Raw genomic sequence first — 18085 nt, 5'->3', positions numbered from 1 at the left:
AGCAGTAGTAAGAGAAGCCAAATGGGACCAGAAGGATGAACAGACACCAAAAAGTGGCAAGATGTGGTGGAAACGTGCAGGGCTGGATCCCAGCCCAGAAGCTTCCTAGGGCATAGCTGCAAAGGCAGCCCTGGACACATTGCCCAGAACCTTCTATCCTAAAGCCATAGTGTGGCAGGATGCATGAGCCCAGCACACAGTGTGTGCCCTGGAGGTTGCTCCTGGTCCTCTCTCAGAAATAGAAAGGAAGAAGCTTCAACACTGTGTGAGAATACAGTGTTGATAGAGGGTTCTACCAATGTTTCTTTTATCCTTTCTGCAGTCTCCCTAAGGTGCCCAGATGCAGAGAGTACTGGTTAGCATCCCTGCTAGTCTGCATTCGAGCTTCTCCTTAATATAGAAGCCTTTCCGTGCCCAACATTTTTCCAATCATAATGCCAAGGTGCTCGACACAGCCAAAACCAAGGAATGTTTATTTTGCAACATCAAAATAAAAAAGGATCTGGAAACACTTAAAACTAAGATAGATCTCATCTAAGAAAAATAAAAAGGTAGAAAGAAAGGGGGGGCAGAGAGAGGGAGGGAAGACAAAAGTACAAAGATTGATCTTACTTGATACCAGATAAAATTATTACCTCTCTCTAAAAACTTCTCTATAACCTGTTCAGTTCGTTCTTTAGATGTTAAATTCTGATCTTTGTATCTAAAATAAGAAGCTGGAGCAGAGGAGCTTTGAGATTCAAATATTCCGTATACAATTGAAATTTTAGCAAATCCAACTCTTTTTCAAAAATCTCTCCAGTGGCAACAACCAAGCAATAATGTGATTAAGGAAATGATCAAGAAGAGATCAAGCAAGCCCCCCCGCACGCTTGGTGACTGCCCTTGAGCATCATAGGATCTTCAAGCAGAAACTCAATTGTCCAATCCAACCATCTCATTTTACAAATGAAGGCACTGGGCCAGAGAACAGTGCTACTGGCCAACACATGCTGAGAGCCAGACAGGTGACTCGTCCAGGGCCACACAGCAGCCTAGTGACAGACCCAGAATTAGATGCAATTCCCTTCTTCCCCCACACTCTATTTGTTCTGATTTTCAGTGGATTTAAAGATCAGAGATGCAAGTAGATATCAGAAATGCTTTCTCATGGCTCAGGATGTCTAGAAAAGGAACAGGTACAAAGGCATTCACAGGTAAAAGCAATGACATCCTTTCTTCTTCTGATTCTGAGCACAGAAGGAAAACTACAGAAGAAAGGGTTTAGTCCTGGGCCAGCTGGTGTAGGAGCAGGTGGTGAGCCTCAGGCCCTCTGGGATGAACAGAGAAGAGTCAAGGCTGAGCTCCTCCAGCAGCCCAAAGAAATTCTAGCTGAAAAGAGCTGCCCTGGAAGAACCCAGTCCACCTGGAATTGTTCAACACTTGAAACACTTCAGGAGAGACAGAGCAAGTGTCACACTTGAAAGCAGTGTTTAAGGAAATAGGAAAGAATGAGAAAACCCAGTTGCTTATAGCTAATGGTATTTGTGTCTTGCTCACATTGTGAATAAGATTTTATAAACTGGGCTCTGTGGTGCATGCCTGTAATCCCAGTGGCTCGGGAGGCTGAGGCAGGAGGATCATGAGTTCAAAACCAGCCTCAGCAAAATTGAGGTGCTAAACAACTCAGTGAGACCCAATCTCTAAATAAAATACAAAATGGGGCTGCGGAAGTGGCCCAGTGGTGGAGTGAGTGCCTTGAGTTCAATCCCCAGTACCTCACCCACAGAAAAAGATTTTGTAAATATGACAATTAGTAATATGATCATTAGTAAGGTTATGTTCTCATTAGTAGGTTTAGTTAATTAGAATAGTGCTCATGAAAACAAACATGTGACAATCTTTGATTTGGTTAAGAACATGCATAGATTAGTTAAGACCACACCACAGCGAAGTGATGCAGGCATCCTCATCCACCCGGAAGAGCATCCAAATTGTAGACATCTGCTAACAAAGTAGATCAGAAATGGAATCTACAAAGATCAGCTCCCACATCTACCTTCTTAGAAGACTTTCTATTGAAGAAGGCTATAAAGGGCCATAGGGAGAGGGTGTCTCCTTTCACATTATCCAGAGTCTTATCAATAATTGTAAATATTGTGACTTTTTATGTAACATAAATTAATAGATTGAGAGTTATTATGATGGGTTGTAAACAAGAATGGCTAGTGGAAACGGAAGAATGGAAGGCTCACAATAGGTTTCCTATTAGGGGCTGAAACGTGGCTCTGTGGTACAGCATGTGCCCAGCATGTACAAGGCCCTTGGTTCAGTCCCCAGGGCAACCAAAAACCAAGAATAAACAAACACTTTCTGCCCAACTGAAGAGGGGTGTGGAGAACGCTAAGAGGACTGAAGCCACAACATGGTCCATATGAAAAATCTCTGATGGCAGAAACTCCATGGACTCAAATCCATTGGAAGGAGTTTCAGATCTCTTTGACTTTCTCAATATGTATTTCTTGGATTAAACTTTCCATAGGGTATGAACAGAAGTTAGAGAGAGAGAGAGAATATCAGTCTGTGGCAAAATAATTATAATAATAATTTTTACAACCCATCATAATAGCTCTCAATCTATTAATTTATGTTACATAAAAAGTCACAATATTTACTGAGTTAAAGAATTGACCTAGGCTTACTTGCTGGAAGACTTCTCAGAGCCTTTAATTTGAGGCGCACATGTGCTGTGTGTCTCCCAGAGGCAACATTCTGAAGCTCAGTGCCTGGGGATGGCTTTTCATGAGAATATCATGTAGGACCAGAGTTCTGCAAATCACATCTGGGGAACTCTGGCATGAGTTATTCTAGGTAGCATGGCCAGTTAAGCATCCATCTCAGTAGAGGACAAAATAGGAGAAAGGAAGTCGAAAGTGCGACAGGTGATGTACATCTAAGGCAGGAGGAAAACAACTCAACAAAAAAGATCATGAAGCTCAAACACAAAGAGTTCAAAGGCGTCTGTGCTAGGGATGCTCCTTCTCTGGGGAATATTCAGAACAGGTCTGTAATAACTTAGAAATGCAGAGTGATGGATTCCATGAGTTTTACCTAAGTCTCTTCCTGCTCCATTATTCTCTGTCAGTTTGCTTTGTTCTCTATTTATGTACCATTAAGTGAGTGCAGATGGCTTACTTGCAAATGAAACACATTCCTGAAATGCTGTGTATAGAGCAAATATATTATTTGTAAATGGAGTCATATTTTCCACTGATACAATTCCAAAGAAGAATGTTAACCTCACACATCATCAAAGGCGTAGAGGAGGCAATTCCACCTGTGTCCTTGAGCAGCTCTTGAGAACTCTTCTCCCCAGGGCCAACCCTGGAGAGGGATTGGCCAGGGACTTCTGATCTGAGCACACTGTCCACAATTGGTTATGCAATCTCTCAGTCAATCCCCAAGCATGTTGGAAGTTCTCAACTGATCCCAGAGATTCAGAATGGACAAGTCATCTCATTGCTTTCTCTGGGCCCACTTATATGAAAAAGCACCTCTGATAGCAAAATGATACTATTATACACACACAACTTTTCTGGAAGGTGTATGGAAAAACTGCAGCAGACAGACATTGAAATGGAGGCTCAGGATAGATTTCTTTTAATTGCAGCCTGATTTAACTTTTTTTGCACTCTTGTCTCATCTAACCTGCTACATCTGAACCAGAGCCAACTTTGACAAAGTTAAGTTAGGGCATATATTTGGGGAAAATGAAAGTATAGGATCCTTCTACTTTTTTTATTTGTTATATACTGGGGATTGAACCCAAGGACACTTAACCACCAAGCCATATCCCCAGCCATTTTTATATCTTATTTAGAAACAGGATCACACTGACTTGCTTAAGGCCTTACTAAATTGCTGAAACTGGCTTTGAACTTACAGTCCTCCTGCCTCAACCTCTTGAGCCCCTGGAATTACAGGATCCAGCAGGATCTTTTTAAATTCTGGTTTTCAGAAATAAAAGATATCCCCAAGGAGAGAAGACCCACATGAAGTCACTGAGCTCTTGGAATCCCAAGGATTTGGATCTTACTCTAGTTCTAATTCCTTTGGCAACTGACCTCTTGAATTCTGGCCCTGAAATATTTTAATGAAATTACAGGTAAAACTAGAAGCTGAGGAAGGTTTTTCTGATCTCCTTCCAACAGCAGTTGGTTCAGTTCTATGACCATTTAATCTGCGACCAATAAACTTCCAAGGCAGGAGAGTCCACCTCAAAGCCAAAATACTGAGAACCACCCAGGATCTGGGAACAAAAGGGATCTGGGAAGGATGATGACGTCATTCCCCCAACAGGACAAGGGCAGAGCCTGAGCTAAGAGCCAGTCATTATTCCAGGAAAGTGATGAGTCCCTGTCTCACGCCCTCTTGGTGCTGGCGAGCAGGAATAGAGTGGTGTCTCATTATCTGACACCTGGAAGTAGGAGGCAGTCCTCAAATCAGAAATATCCAAATACTGAATTTTGCCCTGCCGTGTAGTTTGAATCTTAAATGTCTCCCCAAAAGACTCAGTCTTCAGCTTGGTGCTGTTGGGAGATGCCTAGAGGGAAGGCGTTCAGTCATCAGGGGATATGACCTTAAAGGGGATAGTAGAACCCTGGTCCCTTCTTCTTCCTCTGTCTCTCTCTCTCTTCCATATCCCAGCCCCTACCATGATGTGCTTGCTATTCTTCCACTAGAGGCCTAAAAGTAACGTGTCTGTCCAGTCATGGACTGGAACTTCCAAAACTGTTAGTCAAAATATCCTTTTTGTCTTTATAAGCTTATTTATCTGGGGTATTTGTTATAGTAATGGAAAGCTGACTAACACGGCCTGACTGCTCATTTTAATCACTTTAGATGGAAATCCTTAATTGCATCACATATTTCTCTGCCTGCTTAACTGGACAGAGGACACAGCACATTCTTGTTACTATGTGGTACCATCTTCATTCAGCCTCGTGATCCTGTCTCTCCTAGGTCACAGGGATCATCTTCTCCCAGATACAAGCTTCCACTTCCATGCTCATTGTCCTTTCTATCAGCCACATGCACTCCCACCTCATCTAACCTGCGACCTCTGAATCAGAGTCAACTTTGACACAGTTAAGTTAGATCACAGAGGAAAGCTCTGCAGAGAGGCCACAGTCACCAAAGTCTACAGGGTCACAGGATGACAGAGGTCAGTATAGTTTCCCTAAACATGGCACCTTTTGGTCTTTTGCTTCATAACCTTTGGCAGAAATGGACATATAGAGAAATGTTTTCCACCCATGAGGAAAATAAGGCCATGGGCATAATGAAAGCTGACCAACAGCCCCAGTCTCCGCATCCAGAAGGCTCACGGACAGCCTCTGGCCTTGGCAGCAAGACCCCAGGCTTCTGGTCTCATGGATTCAGGGTCCTTTTACCTTTCAGAGACTTGCTTTTTCTGTTAAATTTATTGACTTGGTAAAGGAAATCGTCATGGATTGGAAATCAGGAATGAGGATTATTGGAAGCAAAAAGAGACTCAACTCACTCTGAAGGGAACAACTATAACCCAGCTCCTGCTGATGATTGTTGGAAAGCAGATCAGGCCCAGACCTTTTGTTTTTCAATAAAAAAAAATACAGAACTGTGAGTGAAATCTCCCAATACTTCCTAATATCGCATCATTATTGTCACACTCAATCTGACGACTTAGGACCTATTGAAAGGAGTAAAGTACAGTTTTAGGGTAGGCGCTCTGCTTGTGCTCCTTCTATAGTCACTAAAGCCATGTACAAGAAGGTTCCATATGCAGAAAATAAATGAATAAATAAATAACAACACACACACACACACACACACTTCCAGGTGCGTGTGTTGGGCTCCTACAGGTGCACATGTGTGTGCTCTCCTGGGTGAATATGGTCCCTGCTGTGAAGCACAGAAAGCAGTTACTGCAGGGAACACAAGCTATTTTCCCCATCATTCCAGACCTTTCTTCTCTTTCCAGCAATGCCAAATTGCCTTAAGGCAGCTGGGGAGTGCTTGTCTGATTTATGGCTCGACTACCATGGCTTCTGGAAACTTTGTTCATTCTTGCCCTAGTCCTGTGATTTATAAAAGACATCTATAACCCAGCAGTAACTTTTCCTTCTCTACCAGGGCAAGCAAGTGCAGGGAAGAGTGGAGAAGCTGGTTTCTAATTCCCAGAGCATCTGAAGTCAGCACTCTTGGGTAAGATGCTAAACTTTTGCATTCCTTCTTCCTTCCCGAATCCAAAACAGAAGCCTCAAGTGACCCCCTGCTTTTCTGACAGGGGTTTCTCTAGCTAAGCCTGATGCTTCAGTAACCTGGAAAGTCTGGGGAGGGAAAGATAAAATTGCAAACATTTTAATTCCATTTCCTATGGGAAGTTCTGCTAAGGAGTTTGGTTGGATAGGAAATAAAGTCATTCATTAAAAAGAAAATATTCAAGTAATCCTTAGATTTCCATCTTCTGGGGAAAAGGATGCTGGGATCGGAGTCAGTAAATGAGTGTTCCCGACTCAGCTCTGCCCACATACCTGTGGGGTCTTGAGTTAATCAGTTCACTTCTCTGCCTCAGTTTCCTCCTTCATGAAAAGAGGCATTTACTGCCCCTTTCAGCTCTCACATCCCGTCTGTCTGTGACCTTCAGTACTGCCCTTGGCAATGCTCTGGTGCTCAGAGAAAGGATTAAGTAAAGTTTCTCCTTTTTATTTTGGTTGGAAATGAACCTTGTTGGGAAAAAAAAAAAAAATATATATATATATATATATATATTACCAGTATATCCATCCTATTCCTCCGATAATCATTTGGATGACATTTCTATACATTCACTCATATCTTAAGTGCAATTATTTAAAGAAATTCTGCTGTGATTCTTCTAGGCAAAGAGCCTTCTGGTAAAGCAGAGAGCTAACCAAAGTCTAGTTTTTATGTCATTTTTCATTTAAATGTTTGTGTCAAAGAACAAAACCGAAAGGTGAGGACCCTGCCTTTCTTTTGAGAGAGCAGGTGGGCCTGGGCCTGCTCTCAGGTGGACATTCAGTGTCACTCATCAGAACTGTGCTTTGCTGAGAGTTCATTTCCTGCTAAGCCCTTTAACTGGCAGCCTTGTGTAACCCTCACCACAATCCTAAGAGGCAAGTGGTATCAGCTTCCTTGTTTTGCAGATGACAAAACTAAAGCTTAGCAAGGTCAAATGAGGTGCAGACCCAAGTTCAACTCCAAAGGCAGGCAAGCTCTGAATCCAGAAACAGGAGGGTAGCCATGCTTCCTTGCCTTGGTCTGGGTCCTTCAAGAGAAGCTGAAGGGGTCACAGCAGTGCGCTGAGGGCATGCAGAGCATTCTGGGCTGCACTGAGACCCCCAAGGAAAGCTGCAGTAGTTGCTCTTTAGCCAGGAGGAGGCAAATGAGACTCTCATATGTAGAAGAAGCTGGCTTCTTCCAACTTCAGAGTCTCCTCTCCCTCCACCTTTGAGAAGGACAGGGAAGCTGAAACACAGCCTGCAAAGTGGAGAGGACATGAAAGTGGTCGGGAACCGAATGGGTAGTGAGGATGATGACCAGAGGGAGAAGAATGGAACAGAGTAACAAAGGGCTCTGTAGAACAACGTTCCATTTATCTGAGACGTCCACACAGACATAGGAGAAATCTCCAGGTGCTTTCAGAGCCCCATGGGGGAGGGGCTTAGCACACCTGCAGCTTCTCCATCACAGACAAATTGGCACGTAAACAAAAATCTATATATGCAATTAGGAGCCACAGCTTCGCTCTTTCTTCTTGCTCAGTATGGGTCAGACGCTCACTGCACTCCATTCCACACACCATCTGTGATAGACCACACATAGCCATGTGCCCTTGAACATGTCACCACCCCTCTGAGCCTCAATTTCTCTTCTCCACCAAAGAGGAAAACAACCTGCCTACCTGCCTTGTTTTGTGGTAGTAGGCACATGATCATCATAGTCGATCTTTATATAGTGCTTGCGAGTTTAAACATTGTACGTGTATTAATCTATTTAATCGGGGCTGGGATTGTGGCTCAGCAGTAGAGTGCTTGCCTAGCACCGGCGGGAACTGGGTTCGATTCTCAGCACCACATAAAATAAAAGCATTGTGTAGAGTCCATCTATACCTAAGAAATAAATATTTAAAAATAAATCTATTTAATCATCAAAACAGCCCTATGTTGTCAGAGCTATTTTTACTCCCCTCTCCAGTTGACCAAGAGGGCAACTGAGGCTCAGAGCAATTTCATAACTTGCCCCAGTGTCACCCAGCAGAGGAGGGACTTGGACCTAACCACCTGGCTCCGGCGTTCATGGCCCTCACCATTTTATTCTAGAGCTTACTGCCTGAGGAGAGCGATGGGTGGGTCTTTGTCAGAGGACAGCCTCCTTCTTGTTTCTATTAGAACTCCCCTCAGAGGGGAGGCTGCACAGCAGGGTCCAGTTCACCGGGGAGGGTGAAGCTGCCGTCGAGGGTGGCAGATGCTAGCCAGGTACCCGGCAGGCTTCCTGGAGGTGAGGGAAGGAATGGGCATCCTCCCGCCCCTCCCAGCCAAGGGACTGTCTTGCTATGTTCTTTTTCAAAGTGGTGTCTTTGCTGCCAAGACCGGGTTTGTCTGTCTCCTGGAGACAGCGGTTGTCAAGCCCTGAGAGAACAGCAAGCATGTCAAAAATAGCAGCGCCAGCAGACTGCGCGGCTGCAATTTCCTTTTGAAATGTCGGCTTTGCTCTCGCCAAAGAGCCAAGGTCTGTCTACCCTCCTTGCAAGCTGCAGCAGAGGCAACTTAAGGGTCCAAAATGTTTCCCAGGGGCAGACAAAGTGTATCATCACAGGAGCAACTGAGAGAAAATTCTCCATATAGTAACAATGATACGGTTGGAGTTGGGTTAAATGAAGAAGAAGAAAAAAAAATTTGCCATAATCCGCAGCAAGGTCGGCCCCAAATAGGTCAAGTGATAGCCAAGGCTAGACCAGTGTTACCTGTCCTGGCTGGTTCTCTCGTTCTCTCTCGTTCTCTCTTTCTCTCTCTCTCTCTCTCTCTCTCTCTCTAGGAACGAGAGAGTCATTATCCTGTTGGGATAACACTTCCTAAGTGTCACTGATAGGTTTCCACTCCTCCTTTAGGGTCACATGTGAAGCAAGGGGATGAGGACCAAGAAGGAACAAAGAAGCAGGCTAAACTATTTCCTCAAGTTCAGAACAAAGGGACATGAAAACAGGACAATCTGCAACTCCGCAGGGACTGCAAGCCCAGAAGGGGAAAGTGGTGCATCGGGAAACCCAGCAACATGAGAACTAAGAGCCCATCTGTCCTTATTCCCAGTGGCCCGTGTGTGGGAAGATATGTTCTCTCCCTCCAAACCCCCAAGCGCCAGACCTTATTCTGCCATGAGATATCTGTGCAGCCTGGTATAAAGAGGAACACAGAAAGGAACCCTACTGTTGAATAAATAGATTTCTTTCCCTCCTCTAAGTGATCATGACACGCTAGAATCAGACCACACTTTCCTTCCCATAGTAATAGCACACCGTCAAAACCAATCAGAGCCAGGATGGCAAGTCCAGCCACATTGTCCTGGGAGGACAATGTTCTCTGGGAATCTAGCTTGGCATTTATGTAGAGATGCAGGGCAACAGAAATCCTGCCTGAAGCAAGAGCTCAACCAGTAGGGAGAAGGAATAATAAGTTGGCGGGACTAGAAAGTGTCATCTGGCAGAAAGCCCTAAGGGAGAGAAGGAAGAGATCCTGTGGCACAGGCCAGAGGAAGAAGAGAAGGAACTGGCTCACAGATAACAATGCAAAGGTAAAATGAATGAAGGTTGTCATCTCCCACTTCTTTGGTTTATCCAAAGCACTAGACTACTTTAGTGGGTAGTTGAGGTTGGAGGTTGGGAGAAATAAAACCTTGGCTTCTAGGAAATTTCTTAAGGAAGTCAGAGTTTACAGGTCCAAGAATTAGGTGGGGCTTTTGGTTTGTTTGCAGAGGATTTATTTATTTGTTTGTTTGTTTGTGGCCCCCCCAAAAAACACATTCTTTGAGCAAGCTCACCTCCCTACTCCTATATAATTAATATGCCCAACACATTCATCATTAGTTCAGGATGTGCTAGTCATACTCTGCACCTACCAAAAGAATGGCTTGACATAATTTTGGAGAAAGAAAAAGGATATAAATCCTACAGTAGCTTCATAGACCAAAAAACACACACACTATCAGTTCTTGGTATCGTACACAAATCGCAAGGTGCAACTGCATGAAAGCTCTGAAGTGTCCCCGTGTGGCAGAAGAAAAAAACTGTCATTCCATTACAGACCTTCAATCTGGTCCATCACTAGAGATGCTAACCTTGACTTATAAAACCAAATCTTCCTCCCATTTCAGTGGGAGACTCCCAGGTTACTAGACTCATGTCTCCTTTTCCCCCAAATTGCAATGTTTTCTGTTGTTGTTGTTGTTAACTTTTGGAGTTGTTAATGACAATAATGATTGTCCCCACAGTTCTATTTCAGAACATTTCCATCACCCCCAAAAGTACTTTGGTGCTAGCTTAACAGCCCAGTCTTGGGCCCCTGAGGAGCCTGGGGTTGTCCTAATGTTCTGATGTCCTGATGCAGATGGGACTTAAAAACCTACATGCCACAGCCTCCAGTAGGGCAACCACACAGTCTCCTTACGGACTGGTGGGGAATCTTAACCTACATCTCCAAGGAGCATCTCCTGCACCTTACACCACTGGGAATGGTGTCTCTCAGTCTCTCTGCCCTAGTGCACAAGGGAGCCAGCCACAGGCTAAGCAAACCTCCAAGTCAATGATTGGCAGTTATCAGGCGACCCTGAGTGAAGGACTTTCCCATTCTAACTTCAATCTTATACCTTCCTCCCAAGTCCTCTTTTTTTCTGTTTATTTTCCTATTCCTACTGTTCCTTTGTCTTCAACATCTCTGCAAGGTTCTTAAGGTTCAGGAACCCTAAGATGACATACTCTAGTACTATATGGCAGAATATTAACATAAGGCATCAAGTTCCTTCTCTCTCCCCTGCTCCCACCCCTCTCCCCCTCCCTCTTTCATCTTTATATGTTCAGGAAATCACTGGGAGATGTTTTTCTAAACCCAGAGCATCCCAAGTTCCTTGGTAAGTGCAGGACATCCCCCAATAGGGGAGTGTGGCAAGAAAGGATGGGGAACTGAGATGTCAGGAAACAGGGAATCCTCTGGCTGGAGGCCGACCTTTTCAAAAACACCCAGGATCACAGCTGTCCTAGAATTCAACAGAAACACCGTAGGTGCTGCCAGCCACCCAAAAGGTACAGAGAGGGAGAAAGAGGAAGAAAAATACACAGAGAAAGAAGAAGAGGTTGAAAACAATGGGGTGGGGGCAGGAGAAATGAAACAGAGAAGGAAGAAAAAAAGGCACAGAAAGGAATAAAAAAAAAGGAGAAAAGGGAGAGGAAGGAGAGGAGGGAAAGAGATGGTAAGAAAGGTGTGGGAGAAGCAGCATTGAGAGGACAGAGACAGAGGAAAAGGAAGTGAATGGAGGCACAGAAAATACACAGAGATGGAGCAAGGTGGTCACAGAGAAAAGGCAAATGAAACCCTGCTCCCCCACCAAGCTGAATCTTCTCCTACTTTCTCTCCCTGCCGTCCAGATTTCTAATTTGGCATGGAGGCTGATCCAGGAGCAAAATTCCCCCACAGTAGGACCTACCTCAGGTACAAAGACAGCCAGCTGTCCCTCCTCACTCCTCAGGGACGCTCTCGGGCAGAAGGAGTATCCCTCAGTCCAGGCTGAGGCTGACAGTCCCAGGAAGTCCTCTGGGAGCCCCTGTCGGCTCCAGTCAGGTATAAAGATGGCTTGGTATAAAGAGTCCACCTTTCCTGGCAGCTGGGAGTCCCCATCCCAGCTGGGCCAGCAACACACAGTGCATATTCTCCTGATGCTCAGGTCACGACATCCACATAAAGAGACTCACAGTCAGAGAGGGGCCATTGGACAAAATCCTTCACAGAAACTAGATTGGGCCACAGTCTTTCGGGTTTTCTTCCATGTCTCAAGAAGAACTGTGAGATCCCTCCCAGGAGCTCGACTGCTCCCCGAGAAGAAGGGGCTTCATTTCTCTCAGTCTCTCTTAGAGCTGGGAAGATCCTCTGTCTTAGGAGATGAGAACTCCATGACACCTAAGGCTAGGACTGTTCTCAGCAAAGCCCAGCCTGGCTGCTTCTGGAGGAACACACTGTCCATTCTGAGGGCTCCCCTGGTCATTTTTAAAAGCATAACATTGATGTTGGTTTAACTGGGCAGCTGCTAAGCATTCAAGTTTCTGAAGACTCAGGGGTAAGATGAGGCAGCTTCAAGGACTGGGTAGGGGAAACCAGGAAGAATCCAAGGAGGAAGTTCAAGAAGTTTAGTTTCCTCCACATTTTCCAAGGTCCTATGTCCCTGTCCTGGCTCTACCTGCCCCTAAACCAATAGTAGAAGGTGCTCCCATTTGAGAAGCTGGGAATATGTAGTCTGTTCTCCCTTGATGCCCGAATCAGAAGACTGAGAGAACAGTCTGGAAGGTTGCTACGGCAACCAGAGTCCCTAGAGATCCCAGCTCTCCACAAACCTTTTACTTTCAGGCATGCTCTGATTTGAAAAGGCAATGTTTGCTCAGGGATGATGATGAGCATGATCACATACACATATCTACAGATACATGCATACATGTCCCAATAGGGGGCATCCCTTTAGCTACTGACATGGGCCCTTCTTTTCCCAAATAGCCAGGAGTAACAGAAGAGATTTGGAAAAATAGCACTTCCTGACCTTGGAACAGGTTTCTGAATCATAAACACCTTTGTCTCCTACTGTATTTCAGGTTTAAGGAAGCCAATCTCCTAGGCAAGGTGACCTCCAGCCCTAAAAAGGATCTACCCAGCCTGTCTAAAGATGATTCTCCATTCCGAAGGGTAAGAAAAAAGACTGAGGCGCAGCCCAAGAGCCCAGGGAGGGATTTAGGAAGTGAAGAGCTCATAATGAATGGCTATTCTTGGGTTTTGGTTCCAAGGCAGAAAATCTGGGGGGGGTCTTACTTCTGGGAGGTGGGGAGACAGGGTAATGAACTAAAAATCAAATCAACGACTATAATTCACATATGTGCATAGTGTCTTCCCCAGCTTCCCAGATGAGCTCATTGACATTCACCATGAGGTAGGGAGGGGAAGACATTAATGTTCCCATTTAATGGGGGGAAACTGAGGCACAAAGAGGGACTGTGGTGCCAAAGCTACCCTGTAAAGCTGTGGCAAAATCCAGATTTCAGTCTGGCACTCACAGAAGCTACACTGCCTCTCAAGCAAACCCTCAAAGGCTATCCCTCAGAAGTTGCTCTTCAGGAATTTTTATTTTTTAAAAATTTTCATCTAAGAGTCTTAAAGCATAGTTATAAAATTAAAAGCATTGTAACAGTCCTTTCAGTTTCAGAACTGCACCCAGAAGAGATTCGAACAGTACATCACAGTTTATCAAAGGCAAGAAACAAAGGGTAAAGTGACCGGGGAGAAAAGAGGGAAGTGGGCAGGTGGGATGGATGGCAGTAGTTTCACAATGGAAGAGGATGGCTGAGTCCAGGTGGGAAACAGCCAGATTACCTTACCAGTTTGAGCAGGCCAGATACAGCTCCAGGGGGCAGAGCAGGTGAATGTTTGCTTGACTCAGCAAAAACCTCTACCAGTGTCAGCAAAGGAATAATGCTTGTTCCTTAACCTAAGCCACATATGTCATTACCCATAAAATGAGAAGAAACTGGCAATCAATATGTGTTTTCACCTGTCTACAGATTTGAGCTGGGGTTGCTTTAGAAAGCCTTCACCTGAAATCCTAAGTCAAATTCCCAGGAAGAAGAGTGGAAAGCCAGAGAGGGTTCTGGTGAAATGAGGGAGGAAAAAACCTGACATCTGCAACAAGATTACTCTGCCCCTCCAAAATGACAATCTCTGCTTAGTGGTACCTTGCTTCTGGTTTGTGATCAAGCCAGTTGCTTGACTATATTCAGCCATTTCTCCTGGTTCTGTAGGTCCTGTTTCCAGTTCCTCTGCACAGGAAGGCACTTGCACAAAAAGAGTATTTGGCTCTGAGAAGGAACCTTCCTGGAAGCTCAAGAGAGAGTCAGGGATAAGAGTGGGGAGGACTAAATGCAGACCAAAGACCAGTGTTTCCTATACCAGATCACAGCTGGGAGAATCCTTTGGCCCCTTGGTCCAGGACTGACCCTCATGTCCTCCAGATCATCTACTTTAATTGCATTTTCTTTCATTCCATCCAAGATTAGAAATGGATAACATATTTTGAGGCTGTATAACTAAGTCTGTATAGAGGGTGCTCTGCAGGATGACCAGCAGGTGTTACAGTTCATGGAATGAAACAGCACATTGAGTACTGTTTCCATCTTCCAGCTTCCACCAGTTATCAAGAAGCTAAGACAGGTACATGCCCCCCAAAGCAAAGGACAATAAGGAGAGTAATAGGACTCAAGTATGGCTGATTTCCATCCTATTAATGTTTCTGCTCCTAAAGATAAGACAAGTTCCAGACAGAAAAAATCAGAGTCTTGAGGGAAGGTCAGACAGAACAGTATATCTCATCCACGTGACAGAAGATGGACATGATTGGGTGGCACCGTTGCAATTTCAAAAATGTCACTTAGATGGATAAACCTTGAATGCTGTTCAGGTCAAGCAACAAGGTTGACAGTCCAGGTATTTGGTCCTGGTTGCCATGTACTGGGTGTAGGGAGAGGGAGTCAAGAGGTCAGCTGGATCTAGGGTGAGAGTTGTGAGGATGAGAAAGAAGCCTAAGAGTTAGTTCACTTAGTACACCCTTCTCATGTAGGCTCTGCCCGCCTGGGTCAAACCTCTGTGAGCATCCTTTTCTCTGCAAATGCCCGATGTGGAGTGGGAAGGTAGCTGGGCCTCCGTTCCCGGGGGGCCTCAGAGAAGTCCGGCTTGCCAAGTCCATTGTCAGTTGCCTTCAGGTCTGGTGTAGGCTGCCCACAAGTGACGTGGGTATACTGGCCTTGCTCCTCCTGCTCTGTCTCCCGGTGGTAGAAGTAGTTGAAGTTGGAAACGATGACTGGCACAGGCAGGGCAATGGTGAGGACCCCAGCGATGGCGCACAGAGAGCCCACGATCTTGCCCCCGACAGTCATGGGGTACATGTCTCCATAACCCACTGTGGTCATTGTAACCACTGCCCACCAGAAGGCATCTGGGATGCTGGGGAAGAGTGAATCATCATCATCAGCCTCTGCAAAGTAGACGGCACTGGAAAAGAGGATGACTCCAATGAAGAGGAAGAAGATGAGCAGGCCCAGCTCCCTCATGGAGGCCTGCAAGGTCTTCCCCAGGATCTGCAGCCCTTTGGAATGGCGGGAGAGCTTGAAGATGCGGAACACCCGGACCAAGCGAATCACCCTGAGGATGGCCAGGGACATGGCCTGCTGCCCATTCTGGCCACCCCCTCCACTGGCTGGCTGCTGCTCCTGCTGCTGCACTAATTCAGTGCCCAGGGTGATGAAGTAGGGGAAGATGGCTACCAAGTCAATGATGTTCATGATGTTGCGGAAGAAGGCCGGCTTGCTGGGGCAGGCAGAAAAGCGCACCAGGAGCTCAAAAGTGAACCAAACAATGCAGAGAGTCTCCACCAGAAAGAAGGGATCTGTGAAGAAGGAGCCCCCAAGAGTACTGAGTGAGGACGAACCTCCTGTCCCCATTCCCCCAGAGGTGATGCCCGGGTGAAATGTATAGGAATCATCTTCCTCTTCCTCCTCCTCCTGACTTCCCCTGGAAACTGGGGAGACTCGGCTCACACCACCATCATTGCTTCCACTGCGACCATCTGCACGAAACTGGGGCAAGGTCTCCAGGCAAAAGATGACGATGGAGATGAGAATGACCAATACGGAGACAATAGCGATGCCTCTGGCGGGCCCGGAGCTCTCAGGATACTCAAAAAGAAGCCAAACCTGGCGCTGGAAGGGCTGGGAGGGTAGCGGCTTCTCGTCCTCTCCACCTTCGGGCAGACAGCCCTCATCCTCCCGGAAGGCCGCCAAGGCTTCATCCCCCAGTTGATAGAAGCGAATCTCCTCCATGAAGATGTCGAGGGGCACGTTGACCGGCCTCCGCAGGCGGCCCCCCGACTGGTAGTAGTACAGGATGGCATCGAAGCTGGGCCGGTTGCGGTCGAAGAAGTATTCATTCCTCAGTGGGTCAAAGAAGCGGACTCTGCGGCCAGGGTCCCCAAGCAGCGTGTCAGGAAACAGCGACAGGGTGCGCAGTTGTGTCTCAAAGCGCAGCCCGGAGATATTGATCACCAGCCGCTCGCTACTACAGCAGCCCCCGCCGCCAGCGGCCTCCGGGAAGTCTCCGGCATCCTGTTGCTCCCCCTCCGGCCCACGGACCTCCCCCGGCGCCGCCAGCGTAAGGGATTTCTCCGATCTCATGTCCTCTTGGCTGTGCGCTCCCCGCCACTAGGACGGCGCCCACGACCCAACCTCGCGCGCGCGCTGCACCCGCTTCCCAGTTCCCGGTTGCGCTCCCTCCTTAGGGTGGGGCTCGCGCTCCTGCAGGCTAGCGGTCTGACCTGGCGTTTGGGTTGGTGAGCCCTGAAGCCCTGATCCCTGCAAGGATAGGTCTGGGAGGTGACCTGGGCGCAGAGGATTTGGCTCCGTGCTTCTGATACCCGCGCCTCGGTGCTGGTGCTTACTGAGATGCCTGGAATCTCAAACTGGCGCGTGAAATTGGCCGTCCGAAAAGACGCGTGGCTTCGCCCCTTGCTGTGCCTGAGGCTGGGCTCCTGGACGCTGGGGTCCGCCCTCCAGACGAGCTGGCTCTTCCCAGCTCCCACTGCGCTTCTCCAACAGCTCAAGCCCCCGGCGGCCGCTGGTACCGAAGCGCCAGATGCGCCTCCCTCCGGCTCGGCAGACTCCTGCCCGGACTCGGCCTCCGCCCTAGGTCCACCGCGGGGTTTGGTTTGGCCAAGGTCGTGGTTAAAGCCGCCACAGACACCACCTCCTCCCCAGGAGCTGCTCCGCAAGCTTCGGAGAGGGCCCTGAGGCTGCCCCGGCGCGCCGGAGCGCGGGGACCCACCTCCCCACGACTCTAGCCTTCGCTGCCGCCGCCGCAGCAGCAGCGGCTCGGCTCTCCGCTCTGCCCTTCCTTCCCAACACACTCTCCAAGTGACGTGGCAGGCCCCGCCTGCTGCCCCCTCCCACCCCACTCCCACATCACACCCCTCACCCAGCCAGGGGCTGCAGGGAGCCAGGGCGCTGTGGAAATAGACACACACTTGCCTCCCCAGTAATCTTCCCCGCGCTCTCTTGGCACGCCTCTCGCTTTCACACAATCACCATTCATGGTCCCCCTAAACAGGAGCCAGTACCCTAGTACCACACCCCCTCAATTGCCGCAATCAGCTTTTCTCATATGGGTTTACCGAGTTGACCTGCGCAGTGTTCGATCACTGAGAAATCGCACCTCACCCCCACCTCAACACACCCCTCCCACTACTTGATACAGAGCAGTGTGCCTCCAGTCATCCAGACATCTAATTTAAAAAATTAAATCCTATGTCGTCTCTCTGTATTTACAAAGACCCATATGCTGGTTTCTCCAATATCCTACTGTAAAGAAGAAGAAAAAGAAAGGGGGGTGGGGGTGGGAGAGAAAAAGAAAAAGGAAGTATTTTTGAAATGTCTTGAAAGCTTCCAAATTAGATTGTATTCCAATGCAATTCCCCCAGGGAATATCTCTTTGAAAACCTGGGAAGGCGAGGCTGCAACTCTCCCAGGATGGCAAAGTGATAGTAGGAAAGGGTTGGGAAGCCTGCCAATGCCTTTCTCATCACAAGTCTTCCTTCTCCCAGGAGTCCTGGGAACGTTAGGTAGCAGTCCCAGTGAAGAAAGAACCAGAAGATGGTGGCATCAAAGACATCACAGCCAGGAAAATACACCTGGGGGAAGCCTTTGCTTGCAGCCTCCCTGGAATGCATCTGGAATTTCTGCTTATTGCACAGCCAA

At 47.2% G+C, this 18085-nt stretch overlaps 1 protein-coding gene across 2 annotated transcripts in view; it reads right to left on the bottom strand.

Annotated features, from left to right (window-relative positions):
- The window catches only part of Kcna6 (potassium voltage-gated channel subfamily A member 6), a 38585-nt gene extending 21414 nt beyond the window's left edge, over window positions 1-17171 (bottom strand). Inside the window, exon 1 of one of the 2 annotated variants that reach the window (XR_011707145.1) lies at window positions 14021-17171. Coding sequence is in view for 1 of the 2 variants with exons in the window: in XM_027951266.2 (XP_027807067.1) it covers window positions 14918-16510 (1593 nt within the window). In the remaining variant the exon portion in view is untranslated. Of the gene's footprint in view, window positions 1-13343 lie in introns of those variants that run through there. The other variant, XM_027951266.2, reaches the window with a different exon arrangement.
- Between the last annotated feature and the right edge of the window lie 914 nt (window positions 17172-18085).

Source organism: Marmota flaviventris, chromosome 3, assembly GCF_047511675.1.
Source record: "Marmota flaviventris isolate mMarFla1 chromosome 3, mMarFla1.hap1, whole genome shotgun sequence".
Lineage (NCBI taxonomy): Eukaryota > Metazoa > Chordata > Mammalia > Rodentia > Sciuridae > Marmota > Marmota flaviventris.
This window is presented reverse-complemented; position numbering and strand designations above follow the sequence as displayed.